This window comes from Anomaloglossus baeobatrachus, chromosome 1 (assembly GCF_048569485.1).
Source record: "Anomaloglossus baeobatrachus isolate aAnoBae1 chromosome 1, aAnoBae1.hap1, whole genome shotgun sequence".
Classification (NCBI taxonomy): Eukaryota; Metazoa; Chordata; class Amphibia; order Anura; family Aromobatidae; genus Anomaloglossus; species Anomaloglossus baeobatrachus.
In genome coordinates, this window is record NC_134353.1 from 847,143,017 (window position 1) to 847,160,935 (window position 17,919).

Here is a 17,919-nt window from a genome sequence, read left to right on the forward strand (position 1 = left end):
GAGCCGCAGCATGGCCGGTCTCTCCACAGAACAGCAGCACAACAATGGTGGACGCCGGCCGCTGACTCAGGGTCTCGCGAGACTTCACAATGGCGCCTGGTGACGGAGGCCGCAGCTTCAGGCTGCGTGTACTGTAGTGCAGTGCACAGTGTGAGCGGCGCGGGCAATGCATGTGTTGTGGCCGCCTGCCCGTCACTGCGTATTGTGTCCTGTCACAAGCGGGGTACTCACCTCACAAGTGAGCGATAACCCTCACCATGTGTGGAACACCCTATGGGAGCATGGCTGTCCAACAAACCATACCTATTGACCTCTATGGGGCAGGGGCACATGTAGAGTAAGGTAGTCTGTGTAGACCAGGGGTTGCAGACCTGCAGCTTGGTGGCCTATGATGTGAGGTTCACTGGCCTGTCACGTATTGCTCACTGGCTCGTTATGTGCTGCTCGCTGGCCTGACATGTAAGTGTGTCGCCCAGGGGTATAGTGTACTGTACTCTGTCCTGGGCAGTGCAGGGTGAGGGGCATATGAGGGCTGCAGACTGACAGAAGCATGTGAAGGGGTGCAGAGTTTTTGAGAGGGGTAAATTGGATTGGATGGTCAGGGTGTGTGGGATATGGGGGTGTAGTGTGTGTGAGATGGGGGTGCAGGCTGTATGGGAAGCAGGATGTGTGACATATGGGGGTGTAGTGTGTATGTGTTATGGGGGGTGCAGGCTGTATGGGGAGCAGGGTGTGTGACATATGGGGGTGTAGTGTGTGTGATATAGGGGGTGCAGGCTGTATATGGAGCAGGGTGTGTGACATATGGGTGTGTAGGGTGTGTGAGATATGGGGATGTAGTGTGTGTGATATGGGGGTGCAGGCTGTATGGGGAACAGGGTGTGTGACATGGGGGTGTAGTGTGTGTGATATGGGGGTACAGGCTGTATGAGGAGCAGGGTGTGTGATATATGGGGTGCAGGCTGTATATGGAGCAGGGTGTGTGACATATGGGTGTGTAGGGTGTGTGAGATATGGGGGTGTAGTGTGTGTGATATGGGGGTGCAGGCTGTATGGGGAGCAGGGTGTGTGACGTGGGGGTGTAGTGTGTGTGATATGGGGGGTGCAGGCTGTATGGGGAGCAGGATGTGTGACATATGGGGGTGTAGTGTGTGTGACGGACCCGTGGAAGCACCCCTAGTGGTGTGAAACGGTGCAGTTGTCCAGCGTGCTCCCTCCCCCCTTTTGCCTGCCTTTTATATGCACGAATGAAGCAATGCCTCAAAGCTGGCATTCTCTCAACATCAGGTGGGAAGAATGCCAGCTTCCAGTCAAGCGCAGGAAAAAGAAGAAGCCAGACTGCTGGACTGATGTCATGCATCGCAAGTTCACAATGTAAGTTATTTGATTTTTTTTACTGCTAATTACCATTGTTTCAGTCCAGTTGTGGCTTTATACAGCAGGGAGGAGCATTTCTTGCTGTACTAAGTGAACATTGGAGCGATTGATCTGTCAATGGCCCTTTAAACATTGTACGGCTCTCGCGGAATTATATTTCAAAATATGTGGCGTTTACGGCTCTCTTAGCCAAAAAGGTTCCTGACCCCTGGTTTAAAGCATTTGAAGATTTTTTTATTTTAAACCGCCTATTGATTTTACATAAAAAATATAAATATATAAATATATATATATATTTTTTTTAAAGAGTAACCTGATCTCAAACTCTCCATGTGCCCATACCCAAACTAATAAATTCCAGGCACTTGCGCGCTTACCTGCATGCACTGGTACATTAATGTTAGGATGTTGCTTCTGGCTACAAGCTGTTCTATGTTGCCACCAAGCCCTTCTGCCAATCCACTGAGTAAATCTAGGGCCACAATCATAAAATCTTTATCTGGAGACTCGTACTGGTCTGGCTGCGCATTGTGCATCTTCAAATAGACAAAAAAATAAAAATAAAAAGTATATAGATACAATACACCATTTCATCATCATACAGAGAATTTAAAGGTATATACACAACCTGAAACGTGAGGTCTATAAAACCATTGTGAATATCCTTCGTAAAATATAATATAAAAAAAAAAAAAAAAAAAGAATTTTGTTACTTAACGTAAATTCTTTTTCTTATAGTTCCGTATTGGGAGACCCAGACCATGGGTGTTTAGCTTCTGCCTCCGGAGGACACACAAAGTACTACACTTAAAAGTGTAGCTCCTCCCTCTGAGCTTATACACCCCCTGGTAGCCAGTCCTAGCCATTTTAGTGCAAAAGCTGAAGGAGAATAGCCACCCACAAGTAGAACCGAGTAAGAACCGGAACAACCGGAGACTCTGTCCACGACAACAGCCGGTGATAACACACGGAACAAGAAAATTGCCAACTGGCAACAGGGAGGGAGCTGGGTCTCCCAATACGGAACTATAAGAAAAAGAATTTACGGTAAGTAACAAAATTCTCTTTTTCTTTATCGTTCCTTTGGGAGACCCAGACCATGGGACGTTCCAAAGCTGTCCCTGAATGGGAATAAACAGAAAAAACTAAGAAGTAGGCGGAGCCTTAAGCGCAGCGGTGCGAGACACATAAATCCGGAGAGCACGCACCAGATCTAGAGTATGCAGCGCTTTCTCAAAGCGATGAACAGGGGCCGGACAGAAGGAAGGCAAGGAAATATCCTGGTTAAGGTGGAAGGGAGAGACCACCTTAGGAAGACAGTCCAGGGTCGGACGGAGAACTACCTTGTCTTGGTGAAAAACCAAAAAAGGTGACTCCGAGGAGAGCGCAGCCTAAATCAGAGACTCTCCTGAGAAACGTTATGGCAACTAGAAAGGCCACCTTTTGAGAAAGACGATACAAAGAAACCTACCTAAGGGGCTCGAAAGGGGGTTTCTGCAATACCGTGAGGACCAAGTTAAGGTCCCAGGGATCCAAGGGCCGCCGATAAAGGCGGAATGATGTGAGACGCACCTTGCATGAAGGTGCGGACCTGAGCCAGCCGGGCGAGACGCCACTGGAACAGCACTGATAGAGCTGAGACTTGTCCCTTGAGAGAGTTGAGGGACAGTCCTAGCTGCAGACCGGACTGTAAAAAAGACAGAAGGGTCGGCAACGAGAATGGCCAAGGAGAATGGCCAGAAGAGCGACACCAGGACAGGAAAATTTTCCAAGTCCTGTGATAGATCTTGACGGAGGAAGACTTACGGGCCCGAGTCATAGTGGAGATTACTTCAGGAGGAATACCAGAAGCTGTCAAAATCCAGGACTCAAGAGCCAAGCCGTCAATTTGAGTGCCGCAGAATTCGGTCGGAAAAACGGACCTTGCGAGAGCAGGTCTGGACGGTCCGGAAGATGCCACGGCATCTCCACAGACCGTTGGAGCAGGTCCGGATACCAAGCTCGCCTGGGCCAGTCCGGTGCAATGAGGATGACTCGACGGCCCTCCATTCTGATCTTGCGCAGGACTCTGGGCAAGAGAGCTAGAGGGGGAAAAACGTAGGACAGACAAAACTGGGACCAGTCTTGAACCAGAGCGTCCGCGGCGAAGGCCTGAGGATCGTGGGAGCGAGCCACGTAAACCGGAACCTTGTTGTTGTGACGGGATGCCATTAGGTCCACGTCCGGAGTGCCCCACTTGCGGCAGATTGACTGAAACACTGCCGGGTGCAGGGACCACTCGCCACCGTCCACGGATTGACGGCTGAGATAATCTGCCTCCCAGTTTTCTACGCCAGGGATGTGGACTGCGGATATGGTGGACTTGGAGTCCTCCGCCCATTGAAGAATGCGTTGGACCTCCAACATTGCCAGGCGGCTGCGTGTCCCGCCTTGGTGATTGATGTAGGCAACCGCTGTCGCGTTGTCTGACTGGACTCGAATGTGCCTGCCCGCCAACAGGTGGTGAAAGGCTAGGAGAGCTAGAAGCACAGCGCTGGTTTCCAGCACATTGATTGAAAGGGCTGACTCGGATGGAGTCCAAGTGCCCTGTGCTCTGTGGTGGAGATGTACCGCTCCCCAGCCGGATAGGCTGGCATCTGTGGTGAGAATCACCCAGGACGGAGTCAGGAAGGAGCGCCCTTGGGACAGGGAGAGGGGTCGAAGCCACCACTGAAGAGAGCTCCTAGTCCGTGGCGACAGAGCCACTAACCTCTGTAAGGAGGAAGGCCGCTTGTCCCAACAGCGGAGAATGTCCAGCTGCAGAGGACGCAGATGGAACTGGGCAAAGGGAACCGCCTCCATGGAGGCCACCATTTGACCCAGCACCTGCATCAGGCGCCTGAGGGAATAACGGCGGGGCCTCAGGAGAGAGCGCACCGCTAGCCGGAGAGACTGCTGTTTGATTAAGGGCAACTTCACAAGTGCCGGCAAAGTCTCGAACTGCATCCCTAGGTACGTGAGACTCTGGGTCGGAGTCCGGGTGGATTGTCAATCTTCCCAAATCCACTCTAATTGGGCTAGGGTGGCGAGAGTGAGCGACACACTCCGCTGACAGTCTGCGCTGGATGTACCCTTGACCAGGTGGTCGTCCAGATAAGGAAGCACTGCTAACCCCTGGAGGTGCAGGACCGCAATCACTGCCGCCATGACCTTGGTGAATACCCGAGGGGCTGTGGCCAACCCGAAGGGGAGAGCCACGAATTGGAAATGATCCTCTCCTATCGCAAAACGTAACCAGCGCTGATGTGACACTGCGATTGGCACATGCAGATAGGCATCTCTGATGTCGATGGACGCCAGGAACTCCCCTTGGGTCATAGAGGCAATGACTGATCACAGAGACTCCATGCGAAAATGCCGCACCCGGACATGCTTGTTGAGAAGCTTGAGATCCAGGATGGGCCGGAAGGTACAGTCCTTTTTTGGAACTAGGAAGAGATTTGAGTAAAAACCTCTGAACCGTTCCTGAGCGGGAACTGGGACAATCACTCCGTTTGCCTGCAAGGACGCCACGGCCTGCGAGAAAGCGGCGGCCTTGGAGCAGGGGGGAGTTGAGAGAAAAAAATCTGTTTGGAGGGCTGGAAGAGAATTCTATCATGTAGCCGTGAGATATGATGTCTCTCACCCACTGATCAGAGACTTGCTTTAACCAAGCGTCGCCAAAGTGGGAGAGCCTGCCACCGACTAAGGACGTGGCTGGAGCGGGCCGAGAGTCATGAGGAAGCTGCCTTAGTGGCAGAACCTCCTGCGGACGCGCTTTTGGGCGCCAGTTGGATTTCTGATCCTTGGCTGAGTTAGCGGACGAGGCGGAAGGCTTAGAGGATGACCAGTTGGAGGAACTAAAGGAACGAAACCTCGATTCATTCCTACCCTGGGCGGATTTCCTGGTCTTGGTTTGTGGCATGGAAGTACTCTTCCCGCCAGTAGCTTCTTTAATGATTTCATCCAGCTGTTCACCAAACAGCCGTGAACCAGCAAAAGGGAGCCCAGCAAGAAACTTCTTGGAAGAAGCATCTGCCTTCCACTCTCGAAGCCACAAAATCCTGCGGATAACAAGAGAACTAGCTGAAGCCACCGCAGTGCGGTGAGCAGCCTCTAGCATGGCAGACATGGCACAAGATGAAAAGGCTGAAGCCTGAGCAGTTAAGGTAACCATCTCAGGCATAGATTCCTTGGTGAGGGAATGCATCTCCTCTAGAGAAGCAGAGATGGCTTTGAGAGCCCACACTGCTGCAAAAGTCGGAGAAAACGCGGCCCCCGCAGCTTCATACACAGATTTGGCCAGAAGGTCAATCTGATGGTCAGTGGAATCCTTAAGTGAGGTGCCGTCAGCCACCGACACAACGGTCCGGGCTGAGAGCCTAGACACCAGAGGGTCTACCTTTGGGGAGTGAGACCACTCCTTGACCACCTCAGGTGGAAATGGAAACCGGTCATCAGAACCACGCTTTGGGAAGCGTTTGTCAGGACAAGCCCTGGGTTTGGTCACAGCGCTCTGAAAACTGGAGTGGTTAAAGAACACTCTTCACTCTCTCAGGCGAGGTAAACTGATGTTTTTCTGCCAAAGAGAGTTGCTCCTCTGACACTGGCGGATTGAGATCCAGCACAGAATTAATAGAAGCAATCAAATCACTAAGATCTGAGTCACCCTCAGAGAAATCGATGGGATACATAGCCTCCAAGCCCCCAGTGAGGGCATCGTCCTCATCTTGAGTCAGCTCTTGAGACAGAGCCGTGGGATGGGGAGGGGGAGGAAACCCTGCGTCTTCTCTTAGAAGGACGGGGTCTGGGATCAGATGATGAATCCTCCGTGAGCGCCGATGGACGGAGGTCAGAGGATAGGAGTCCTCTGTCAAGAGTATTAGAGGCACCCTGTGAGGGAGGCTGATGCATATTCAAAGTCCTGGACAAAAGCCCCATGGACTCAGCAAATGACTGGGATATGGACCTAGAAAAGGACTCTACCCAGGCCGGGGGTTCAGTCACAGGTGCAGCAGCAGCCTGAGAGACCACTGGGGGTGAGACTCCAGGCTGTGGCACCGCCAAGTTAGAGCAACCATCACAGTGTGGATAAATGCTCGGTTCAGGCAGCAGGAGCTTACATGCAGTGCATGCAGAATAAGGCTTTGGAGCCTTGCTCCTTGTGTGAGACATGCTGATGGAGTGGGGGCTTTGCAGAGAATGAACCCCAGGGAGAATATACAGAGGTCCACAACCGGAGACCGGCTGTGGCTTACCAGACCGCTGAGCGCGGTGTTGTGTGCCCTCCAGATCCCGAAGCCCGGTCCCCCAGTGCGCAGCACCTCAGCAGAGATGCAGAATGCAGGATGTCCCAGAGCAGAGTGAACTCTGCCTGAGAAATGGAGAGAGGGGGCGGGACTAGGGGGCGTTCCTATAAAAGAGCGGGAACTGGAGGGCTATAGAGACCTGCAGGGAAGGAGGGACGCCCCAGCAGTGGGGAGTGTACCTCCCCTGTGTAGAACGGCCGCCGTGAGGAGCCAAACCTGTCCCTCTGCATGAGTGACATGTGAGGGCAGGAAAATGAAACTAGGCCTGCGGCGAAGCAGAGGCCTACATTTAAGCGGCGAGGCCGACAAGCAGGCACCATCGGCGCGGTTCTCAGGCAAAAGCTAGGGAACCCGCCGGAAAAGTTAAAACAATCACATACAGCATACTCTCCCCTTACAATAAAGAACCGGGACCCCCAACATAAACGTCTCAGGTACTTAGCTGCTGAGACGCAGGGCCATGTCCCTGGGGATGAGTGCTCCGGTCCAACAGAAACCTCAAGGGGCTGTGGATGGAGACCGGACTCCTGCCAGGCATGGAGACCGTGGTGGCTCCCACTTCAAGCCAGAGCCCAGAAGGGATGGTGAAGGAGCGCGGCATGTAAGGCTGCATCCTTGTAAATCAACCTTAACACCACCGCCGACACAGTGGGGTGAGAAGGGACATGCCGGGAGTCCAGACATGGACCTGCTTTTCTTCAAACTCTTTCCAAAAGTCAAACAAAATCAGATGAGAATGCATGTGTGGATGTATGCCTCCTGACACAAAGCAATAAACTGGCTAGGACTGGCTATCAGGGGGTGTATAAGCTCAGAGGGAGGAGCTACACTTTTAAGTGTAGTACTTTGTGTGTCCTCCGGAGGCAGAAGCTAAACACCCATGGTCTGGGTCTCCCAAACGAACGATAAAGAAATAATATAGTTAAAATAATAATGAAGGATATATTAAGAGAGCTTCCCCAGCAGATCACTGCAGCTCTGGATGAAGCCACCGCTGGATACACATATCCACATATCTGTAATACACAGCTGGACTACATCTACCAGTGGGCTGACGTTCTCACTGGCATGAGGTTCCTACATCCCACCAGGGCATATAAACTGGGGCTACCACACCCAATCTAATAAAATCCATCCACAGACCCCTGCGTCTCTCCATTATTTTTTAGGTCCATTTAATTTATACTTTTAGGAGTATTTACAAGTGAAGTCAATAAAGTCACAATATCTTACCAATTCTTGCTGTAGCGTTTTCTGTACCAGGTTCACACACCGCTGATACACAGGTTCACAGTAAGGTAAGAAACCAGATTGAAGTGCAGTAGCAACAGAAGATAGGCACTAAAATGTGAAAGGTACACCAAATTACACACTGAGTATTACAAACAGAACATGTATTTCTTTGTTCCCGTGCTGCCATTCCCTGTCAATCTTCCATATTTTTAGTTTCATAAGACATACTGGATTATAAGATGCACCCCGAATTTAGAGGAAAATATGAAAAAATACTTTTTAATGTTAAAATGAGGGTCCATTTTATAATCCTAGTGCTTCTTAATCCTAATGCTCACGAGGGGGGAGTGGCAGTGGTGGAGCGGCTCAGGAAGGGTAGGCGATGCTGCGGGCTCAGAAGGGGGTGTTGCAGCTCAGGAGGGTTCACGATACTGCAGACTCAGGGGTGTAGTGGCGGGAGCCATTGAATCCCCAAGATATTGCTTACCAGAGAGACAGTGGTGGAGCAGGGTCATAGGACAAGCTTGGGGGTGTTACAGCAGGAGCCATTGATCTGCGGGGGTGTCACAGGATGTGGTATCTCAGCAAGAGATGCATTGAGCTGACTGCAGGTTCCATCGACTTGCCCATGGTTGATGAGATGGACTTCAAAAAAATGACCACGGATTCGGCCATTTTCTTGAAGTTCATCACATCAATCGCGGGCGATTCAATGGAGCCAGCAGTCAGCTCAATGCACCCGCCGCCGAGACAACCAGTCCTGTGACACCTTTGCAGCTCGCCCATCAATGGTGCCTAACAAGACACCCCCAAGCGCATCCTGCGACCCTGTCTACTATGACCCCGCTCCACCACTGCCACCCCAGTAAGCCATATCAGTTTTGTAAGACGCACCCCCATTTTATCCCCAGTTTTATCCACACAGCTAAGTTCTTACCTCGAGTAAAGGGAAAAGATCCTTGTCTTCATCCTTTAGTACGTTCCATTTCTGGATAAGGGGAGGCATCAGCATCTGGATATATTCCTACAAAAATATGGGGAGTGTTAGGTTCACACCTACAATAAAAAGTTAAAGTAATGAAACCCCTATAAATACAGTGGTGTCCAGTGATCTAATACTCACTGGCTTATTTAAGTGGTGTCCAACAGAATCTGCTAGCGTTCCTATAGCATCGTAAAGGATGAGCAAGTTTTTATGCTGGTATTTACTGAACGCGAAGACCAAAGTATCCAATATGTAAGCCAAGTAAGGGACAAGTTCAGTACAAGCCTCCTCTTCTAAGGTAGCAAAGGCACTAAGGTATAAAAATATTCAATTCAGTATTGGATTAAGTCCATAGACCTGGTGACAAAGCATATCTTTTTCCAGCTGCTGAACCTTGACCGATCAGACATTCATTGCATTTATTGTACTTTAGCAGGAAAACCTCCGACTGTATAAAATGCCATGCAAAAGAAAGAAGAGCGGAAACGTGCAGGTGTTGACAGCAAATATGTCCACCCACAGATTTCAACAGGAGGCCCTGACATACTTTGCAATATTGCTTCAGGGACAACTAGCAGCAAATACGGGTGCATTCAAGAGCCAAAAAAACTCAACCAACTGAGAAATCAATTGACCAAAAACACAAGAGTGACAACAAAACACACATCACAACTTGAGAAAATCTCTCTATGTAGGTTAAAAAGGATTGTCCACTACTTGGACACCACTTCTCATTACCCATGTTTGCCTCCATTAAAATAAAATAAAAAAAAAAAAAAAAAAGAAGAAAAAAAAGAAGATAGTTCCCTCCGGTGCTGTTCCAGCTGTGTCATTCGCTCTCCCGGGGCTCATGTGAGGTTTCTGTCATTCCACGCCCAATCACCGCCAGTTTCACTCTCCCCCGCCTTCAGACGTATGAGTAATCCAAAAGGAGGTGAAAGCTGTGGAAGTTCTTCCTCTTGATTACTCTTGCATCCAAAAGGCGGGGGAGAGAGAAACCGGCGTTGATTGGACGTGGAGCTTGCGTGACAAAAGCCTCACGTGAGCCCCTGGAGAGCAAGTGACAAAGCTGGAACAGCGCCGTCACCGGAGGTGAACATAAGCTTTTAAGTTTTATTCAGGCCAAACATGGGGTTGTCCAAATAGTGGACAAACCTTTTAACGGTGACAGACATTGAAGATTTTTGTGACTTCTTCAACATAACATGTAATCTCATTTACACAGTTACCTGCAAGCAGCTTCCTGTACTCGCTTGTTGCTGTCGAGGATTCTTTTTAGCAGCTCTGTCATTAATGGCTTTAAATACATGTCTGGGGGCTGGCTAACTACCCAGTGTGCATAGCGACTAAGGGTCCAACAAGTAATGGAGCGCACCAGAGCCTTCTTATCAGAAAGGCACTGAATAAGGTGAGGGATGAGCTCGGGGAGGTACGGGATCATACCCTGCATGCAACCTAAGACGGAACAGAAGAAAAAAAAAAAAATCAAAACTGAACAAATCTTAAAGCAGAAAATATTACATTTTTGTATCTTATTAAACTTTCAGAAAAAGAGAATTTTGTTTACTTACCGTAAATTCTTTTTCTTATAGTTCCGTATTGGGAGACCCAGACATTGGGTGTATAGCTTCCGCCTCCGGAGGACACACAAAGTACTACACTAAAAAAGTGTAGCTCCTCCCTCTGAGCATATACACCCCCTGGACAACCAAATCTAGCCAGTTTAGTGCAAAAGCTGAAGGAGAATAGCCACCCACAAGTAGAGATAGAGCAAAAAACCGGAACAACCGGAGCCTCTGTCTACAACAACAGCCGGTGATAACACGCGGAACAAGAAACTGCCAACAGGGAGGGTGCTGGGTCTCCCAATACGGAACCATAAGAAAAAGAATTTACGGTAAGTAAACAAAATTCTCTTTTTCTTTATCGTTCCTATGGGAGACCCAGACATTGGGACGTCTCAAAGCAGTCCATGGGTGGGAATAAACAGAAAACTGAGAAGTAGGCAGAACCTAACTTCACAAATGGGCGACAGCCGCCTGAAGGATGCGTCTGCCCAAGCTCGCATCTGCCAAAGCATGAGCATGCACTTGGTTGTGCTTTGAAAAGGTATGCAGACTAGTCCAAGTGGCAGCCTGACAGACCTGCTGAGCCGTAGCCTGGTGCCTGAAAGCCCAAGAGGCACCGACAGCTCTGGTCGAGTGTGCCTTGATCCCCGGCGGGGGAGGCACCTGAGTACACTGGTAGGCATCGGATATGGCCGACCTAATCCGACGAGCTAAGGTCGGCTTAGAAGCAGAGAGGCCCTTACGCCGACCTGTGGTTAGCACAAAAAGAGACACATAGATCCGGAGCGCCCGCACCAGATCCAGAGTATGCAACGCTTTTTCAAAGCGATGAACAGGAGCCGGACAAAAAAGGCAGGGAAATGTCCTGGTTAAGGTGGAAAGGAGAAACCACCTTAGGGAGAAAGTCCGGAGTCGGACGGAGAACCACCTTGTCTTGATGAAAAACCAAAAAAGGTGACTCCGAAGAGAGCGCAGCCAAATCAGAGAATCTCCTGAGGGAAGTTATGGCCACTAGAAAGACCACTTTCTGTGAAAGACGAGACAAAGAAACCTCCCCAAGAGGCTCAAAGGGGGGTTTCTGCAAGGCCGTGAGGACCAGATTGAGGTCCCAGGGATCCAAGGGCCGCCGGTAAGGCGGAATGATGTGAGACGCGCCCTGCATGAAGGTGCACACCTGAGCCAGCCGGGCGATACGCCGCTGGAACACTGACAGAGCCGAGACCTGTCCCTTGAGGGATAGTCCTAGCTGCAGACCGGACTGTAGAAAGGACAGGAGGGTCGGCAAGGAAAGAAGGGAATTTTGTTTACTTACCGTAAATTCCTTTTCTTCTAGCTCCAATTGGGAGACCCAGACAATTGGGTGTATAGCTATTGCCTCTGGAGGCCACACAAAGTATTACACTTAAAAGTGTAAGGCCCCTCCCCTTCTGGCTATACACCCCCAGTGGGATCACTGGCTCACCAGTTTTAGTGCCAAAGCAAGAAGGAGGAAAGCCAATAACTGGTTTAAAGACCAATTTAATCCGAGGAAACATCGGAGAACTGAACCATACCACATGAACAACATGTGTACCCGAAAAAACAGAAAAACCCAGAGAAAACAGGGCGGGTGCTGGGTCTCCCAATTGGAGCTAGAAGAAAAGGAATTTACGGTAAGTAAACAAAATTCCCTTCTTTTTCGCTCCTAATTGGGAGACCCAGACAATTGGGACGTCCAAAAGCAGTCCCTGGGTGGGTAAAAGAATACCTCGTGATAGGGCCGTCAAACAGCCCTTTCCTACAGGTGGGCAATTGCCGCCTGAAGGACTTATCTACCTAGGCTGGCGTCTGCCGAAGCGTAGGTATGCACCTGAAAATGCTTGGTAAAAGTATGCAGACCCAATCAGGTAGGTGCCTGACACACCTGCTGAGCCGTAGCCTGGTGCCGTAATGTCCAGGATGCACCCACGGCTCTGATAGAATGGGCCTACGGCCTTGAGAGAACCAGAAGCCCAGTAGAACTGTAGGTTTCAAGAATTGGTTCCTCGATCCCCCGAGCAAGGGTGGATTTGGAAGCTTGCGACTGTTTACGCCGACCAGCGACAAGGACAAAGAGTGCATCCGGGTGGCGCAGGAGCGCCATGCGGGAAGTAGAACCTGAGTGCTCTCACCAGAACCAACAGATGCAAATCTTTCTGAAATTGGTGGACTGGACGAGGACACAAAGAAGGTGAGGTGATATCCTGATTGATATGAAAGTGGGATACCACCTTAGGGAGAAATTCCGGAACCGGACGCAGAACTACCCTGTCCTGGTGAAGGACCAGGAAGGGAGTTTGTATGAGAGCGTTGCTAGCTCGGACACTGTCCTAAGAGACGAGACCGTTACTAGAAGGCCACTTCCCGTGAAAAGCGGGAAGGGAGACATCTTTCAAAGGCTCGAAAGGCGGCATCTGGAGAGCAATTAGAACCTTGTTCAGATCTCAGGGCTCTAACGGCCGCTTGTACGGAGTGCTGAGAAGACAAACTCCCCGTAGGAACGTGCGTACCTGAGGAAGTCGTCGTTTCTGAAAAATACAGATAGCGCTGAGACTTGTCCCTAAAGGGAACTGAGCGACAACCCATTTTCCTACCTAGATTGCAGGAAGGAAGGAAACATAGACGATGCAACCGGCCAGGGAGAAACACCCTGCGCCGAGCACTGAGATAAGAATATCTTCCACGTCCTGTTCAAATGGAAGAATGGCCCTTGAGACAGCCAGTCTGATTGGTCTGGTAGTGCCCCCGGTTAGCCTACCGTGAGGCACCACAGAACCGAGTACCACAACATCCTCGGCCAATCTGTAGCGACGAGGATGGCGCGGCCGCAGTCGGTCTTGATCTAGCGCAGTACTCTGGGCAACAATGCCAGAGGTGGCACCTAAGGTAGCTGGAACTGCGACCAATGCTGAACTAAGGCGTTTGCCGCCAGAGCTCGATGATTGTGAAACCGTGCCATGAAGCTGGCACATTGTTGTTGTGCCGTGACGCCATTAGATCGACGTCCGGCCTCTGTCAGCGGCGCCAGATCTCCTGAAACCCGTCCGGGTGAGGAGACCATCCTCTTTCGGCCACACCTCAGCGACTTAGGAAGTCAGCTTCCTAGTTTCTACACTTGGGATGTGAATTGTGGATATGGTGGATGCCGTGTCTTCCACCCACATCAGAACCTGCCGGACTTCCTGGAAGGCTTGCCGGTTGCGCGTTCTTCCTTGGTGGTTGATGTATGCCACCGCTGTGGAGCTGTCCGACTGAAGTCGGATATGCTTGCTTTCCAGCCGCTGTTGGAAGGTTTGTAGGGCAAGATACACTGCTCTGTGTTCAAGAACATTGATCTGAAGGGTGGACTCTTGCTGAGTCCACGTACCCTGAGCGCTGTAGTGGAGAGAAACTGCTCCCCACCCTGATAGACTCGCGTCTGTCGTAACTATCGCCCAGGATGGGGATAGGAAGGACCTTCTTTTTTAACCAAGAGGTGGGAAGAAGCCACCACCGTAGAGATTCCTTGGCCGCCTGAGAAAGAACGACGACTCTGTTGAGGGACGTCGACTCCTCGTCCCATTGGCGGAGAATGTCCCATTGTAGTGGACGCAGTAAAACTGCGCGAAAGGAACTGCCTCCATTGCTACCATCTTACGTAGGAAGTGCATGAGGCGTCTCAATGTGTGCGACTGGTTCTTAAAGAAGAGCTTGCAGCCCGTAGTGAATGCTGTTTGTCTAGCGGAAGCTTCACTATCGCTGAGAGAGTAAGAAACTCTATGCCTAGATATGTTATCGATAGGGTCGGGGTCGGATCTGACTTTGAAAAGTTGATGATCCACCCAAAACTTTAGAGAGTCTCCAGCGCAACGTTCGGGCAGTGTTGGCATGTTTCCTAAGAGAGTGCCTTGACAAGTAGATCGTCTAAATACGGGATCACAGAGTGACTCTGAGAGTGCAGGACTATGACTACTGCTGCCCTGACCTTGGCGAAGACCAGTGGGACTGTCGCTAGCCGGAAGGTAGAGCTACGAACAGAAGGTGTTTGTCTCCTATAACGAAGCGTAGACACGCTAGTGCTCTGGATCAATCGGCACGTGTGGATAAGCATCCTTGATGCCTAATGATGCTAGGAAATATCCTTGGGACCTTGAGGCGGAGTGATTCCATCCGGAACCGCCTGGTGTCCACGAGCTTGCTGAGCATTTTTAGATCCAGAACGGGATGGAACGGCCCGTTGTTATAGGTACCGCAAAGAATTTGGGGTAAAAACCGTGACCTTGTTCCTGAAGAGGAACGGGGGTCATCACTCTTTCTGCCTATAGAGTGCACCCTGTTTGCAGAAGAGCAGCGGCTCGGCCGGGAGGTGGAGAAATTCTGAAGAATCGAGTTGGAGGACGAGAAGTGAGCTCTATCCTGTACCCGTGAGACAGAATGTCTCACACTCAATGGTCATTGACCTATGGCAGCTAAATATCGCCAAGGCGGGAGAGCCTGCTACCGACCGAGGCCGCAAGTCATGAGGAAGCCGCCTTGGAAGCGGGTTTTCAGACTGTCGATTTTTTGGGCGTGACTGAGCCCGCTAAGAATCTGAGCTCCTCTGATCCTTTTGAGTCCACATTGGACGAGGAAAAATGGGACCTGCCCGAGCCTCGAAAAGGCCGAAAACCCCGACTGCCTCTTGCTCTGTTGGGGTTTGTTGTGTCCGGGCTGAGGAAAGGATGAATCCTTACCCCTGGACTGTTTAGTGGTTACATTCACCAAACAGTCGGTCAGCAGAAAAAGGCAACTGGTAGGCAACCTTTTTTGGAAGCAGAATCTGCCTTCCATTCACTTAACGAGCAGACCAGGCTCTGCTTAAAAACACGGAGTAGCGGAGGCTACCGCCGCACGGTTCGCAGAGTCCAGGACAATCTGAATCGCGTAAGAAGCAAATGCAGACATTTGAGAGGTTAAGGATGCCACCTGCGGCACAGATGTACGTGTAACCGTGTCAATCTGTGTAAGACAAGCTGAAATAGCTTGGAGTGCCCCAAGGGAGAGAATGCCGGAGCCAACAGCAGTTCCATCTCCCACTGCAACTATGGATCTAGCTACAAGCCTGGAGATTGGAGGATGCCGCTTGAGACACTGGGTCCAGTCCCTGACCAAGTCAGGGGACAGGGATAACGTGTATCCTAAGCCATTTGGAGAAGCGCATAACTGGATAAGCGTGGTGTTCCTGGACTGCCTCTCTGAAGGCAGAGTGGTCCAGAAAAATACGTGAAGCTGACTCCTCCACTGGAGGAGCTGTGAGAAATAACCCACATTCTATAGATGGACGCTATAAGATTATTTACTATGGCGTCACGATCAGGTGTATCCAGATTGAGAGCGGTCTCAGGATCAGAATCCTGAGCCGCTACTTCCGCCTCATTACACAGCGAGTCCTTCTGCTAGGACCCTGATGAAACCGAGGCCGCTCATAGTGAGCCCGCTTAGGCTGTCTGGGACTGACGTCCGTGCAGAGCCGTGACTCTGGGATGCGTGTGACATTCCCGGAGCTGTTAGTTGTTCACACTGAGGGGGGCCATGGATCAATGATTCAACAGTGCCCATATTGTGAGAGACATGTCCGGACTGCTAGGCTTCTAGTATCATAGCCATAGTCTCAGAAAAACTGTCAGTAAATACTGCAGACACCGTCCTCATCCCCTGGCCATTAGTGCATACAATGGGAGTCTATGTAACCTGCCGGCCGTATAGCCGTACATGCTGTACCAGCTGTATAGAAAAACATGTGGTTCTGCACCTTTGTTTTACACAGAGAATATGCTGATAACTCCTCCGCATAATCCAGGAGGGTATATACAACGTGCGACCAAACAGTGCAATGTATATAGTACAAGCATATCTATAAGTGCACTTCTGCACTAGTGGGGTTAGCACCACAGGTGCTGCTTAACGCCTGTTGCAGCGATTGTGTGACTATCAGAATCCAGGGTCTTCCACACTTGTCTCTGTTCGTACAGAAACTGACACTAATGGCTGCCGGCGTCCTTGTAGAGAAGGAAGCCGTGGGCGTGCCTGAGAAAGTGCGGGAATCCGGATTCACAGTGCACACAGTGAGAGGGGTGGAGTATGCAAAACATACTCCAGCTCTCAGCGCTGCTGTGCTATGCAGCGTCACGCCCCTACCCTGACTGTCAGGGCTGTGGGCGGTAACGAAGGGAGACTAGGCCCAGAAGCCGGGGACTCGAGTTAACAGCGCGGCCGCCGTAAAAGCGCGGGCCGCGCTGAAGTCCCCGGCGCACCACAAGTGCCAGCCGCGCCGCAGTCCCAGCGGCCGGCGCGACCGATGCCTAGAAGTGGCCAGCGTCCCGCCCCTCTCCTGACTGGCAGGTCTGGGGGCGGGAACGAACGGAAGCAGGCCGCAAAAGCCGGGGACTCTAGTTATCAGCGCGGCCGCCGTAAAAGCGCAGGCCGCGCTGAAGTCCCCGGCGCACTACAAGTGCCAGCCGCGCCGCAGTCCCAGCGGCCGGCGCGACCAATTCCCATAAGTGAGCCTGCTTCAGCGAAGCTGAATGAGGCCATGGCACAGGCGCCGCAGCGCTGATGTCCCCCGGCGCACTACAACACCCAGCATGCTGCGGTGTGAGCGCCAAATGCACGGGGACACAGAGTACCTTGAGGAAGCAGGGCCATGTCCCTGATGTACTCCGCTCCATCCAGCATCTTCTCCAGGGGCTGTAGATGGAGCACGGTCTCAGTGCCTGGAGACCGGTAAATCCCACTTCACCCAGAGCCCTGTAAAAAGGGATGGGGAAGGAATCAGCATGTGGGCTCCTGCCGCCGTACCCGCAATGGGTACCTCAACCTTACAAACACCTCCGACATACAGTGGGGTGAGAAGGGAGCATGCTGGGGACACTATATGTGTCCTCTTTTCTTCCATCCGACATAGTCAGCAGCTGCTGCTGACTAAAAAGTGGAGCTATGCGTGGATGTGTTGCCTCCTTCGCACAAAGCACAAAACTGGTGAGCCAGTGATCCCACTGGGGGTGTATAGCCAGAAGGGGAGGGGCCTTACACTTTTAAGTGTAATACTTTGTGTGGCCTCCAGAGGCAATAGCTATACACCCAATTGTCTGGGTCTCCCAATTAGGAGCGAAAAAGAAAAGGCCAAGGAGCATGGCCGGAAGAGCGACACCAGGACAGGAAAATTCTCCAGGTCCTGTGATAGATTTTGGCCGAGGAAGACTTCCGAGCCCGAGTCATAGTGGAGATGACTTCAGGAGGAATACCAGAAGTCGTCAAGATCCAGGACTCAAGAGCCACGCCGTCAATCTGAGAGCCGCAGAATTCTGGCGGAAAAACGGACCTTGAGAGAGAAGGTCTGGACGGTCCGGGAGATGCCACGGCACCTCTACGGACAGATGGAGCAGGTCTGGAT

At 51.2% G+C, this 17,919-nt stretch overlaps 1 protein-coding gene across 2 annotated transcripts in view; it reads right to left on the minus strand.

The window, feature by feature from the left end:
- The window catches only part of TNPO1 (transportin 1), a 163,996-nt gene that overhangs the window by 39,605 nt on the left and 106,472 nt on the right, over positions 1-17,919 (minus strand). For both annotated transcript variants that reach the window (XM_075325207.1, XM_075325216.1), the window contains exons 12-16: positions 10,152-10,377; positions 9,061-9,232; positions 8,875-8,961; positions 7,938-8,045; positions 1,755-1,913 (exon numbers count right to left, since the gene is read on the minus strand). In XM_075325207.1, coding sequence (XP_075181322.1) covers positions 1,755-1,913; positions 7,938-8,045; positions 8,875-8,961; positions 9,061-9,232; positions 10,152-10,377 — 752 coding nt within the window. The remainder of the gene's footprint in view (positions 1-1,754; positions 1,914-7,937; positions 8,046-8,874; positions 8,962-9,060; positions 9,233-10,151; positions 10,378-17,919) is intronic.